At 30.9% G+C, this 1,203-nt stretch overlaps 1 protein-coding gene across 1 annotated transcript in view; it reads left to right on the top strand.

The window, feature by feature from the left end:
- LOC119582115 (COMM domain-containing protein 3-like) overlaps positions 1-1,203 on the top strand; it is a 5,719-nt gene that overhangs the window by 4,197 nt on the left and 319 nt on the right. Inside the window, exons 2-3 of the mRNA XM_037930355.1 lie at positions 674-787; positions 993-1,120. Coding sequence (XP_037786283.1) covers positions 674-787; positions 993-1,120 — 242 coding nt within the window. The remainder of the gene's footprint in view (positions 1-673; positions 788-992; positions 1,121-1,203) is intronic.

Below are 1,203 nucleotides of genomic sequence, written 5' to 3'. Positions count from 1 at the left end.
GAATATTTTGGATAAAAAACACATAATTTCTCTGATATACTGGTGTTTCGGCCTGTAAACCTTCATTGTTGGCGAGCTTTTCTGTAGTGTTCTAGCCAGATTTTAGCTTTATTTTATGACTTGTTTTGTTTATTGTGTATGTTTTTTATTTAATATTGAAAATATTTTTTACAATCAATAATTTTTATTTATTTATTATTATTTTTTTTTTACTTTTTATGTTTATTGTATTTATAATTCTTAATTAAATATAATATTTTTTTAAAATCTATAATTGCTACAAATTATTGTATGATAAACTCATAAACATGACATATATTATTTGAAAGAAACTTTTTTTTCTCCTTAATGTATATTTCTAATGAAATTTTTTTTTAAAGAAGCAGATGTGTGGAGCTTAAACCTTTGAATCTAACATATCTAATAAGTAGTTACCCTTTATTCATGCAACTGACGATCAACAGTTGTATTTGATGTAATCTTAGTATGCAATTTCTCTCTCTGTGTGGAATGAGTTATCAAATTCAGTTGCCAAATTATTTTTAACAACTTTGCCTTTTAACATACTTAATAAGACATAAGGCAGTTAGGTGATTTTTGCAGCAAAATTATTCTTTAAAGCTTATTTAAGACAATGGAAATGGAGACAAATTCACTTTCTATTCCATTTCAGGTTCAATAGCCAGAAGTCATGCCGCCTTAGCAACTCTTTTCATAGAGGCTGTGAAATCAAATCAGGATGGAACGATCGTCACCTCAACTCTGGAGGACTTCAACTGGCCGGCAGGTAAAGTATTATTACTCATATTTTCCTCCAGAGATTACACACTTTTTCCTGAAAAGATGGGTATCAAGGTTGGTTTTCTATTATGAGGAATATTTTATTTCATATACTGTAGAGTGTATTATATTTCATATTTCTTTGTGTCTTTTTTCAGTGCATTCATGATTGCATTGCACGAAACCCAAACTTTCTGGCTTGTCATTTCCAGAACGCATCTCAGACACAGTCAAAGAACTGGAGTCTTGTAGAGAGAAAATACGGTCAAAACTTGCATCGGTTGGCACTTTTCCGCCTCATGTTGTTGATGTAGATTGGAAGCTGGATTACCACGTCCGGGTAAGGATGAAGATTGTGTGCGTTTCTTGCTATCAATCTTATCGTTGTTTTGCTTTTATTCTTCTTCCTGCTTTTTAGAATTA

The sequence above is a fragment of the Penaeus monodon genome, chromosome 15, assembly GCF_015228065.2.
Source record: "Penaeus monodon isolate SGIC_2016 chromosome 15, NSTDA_Pmon_1, whole genome shotgun sequence".
Classification (NCBI taxonomy): domain Eukaryota; kingdom Metazoa; phylum Arthropoda; class Malacostraca; order Decapoda; family Penaeidae; genus Penaeus; species Penaeus monodon.
This window is presented reverse-complemented; position numbering and strand designations above follow the sequence as displayed.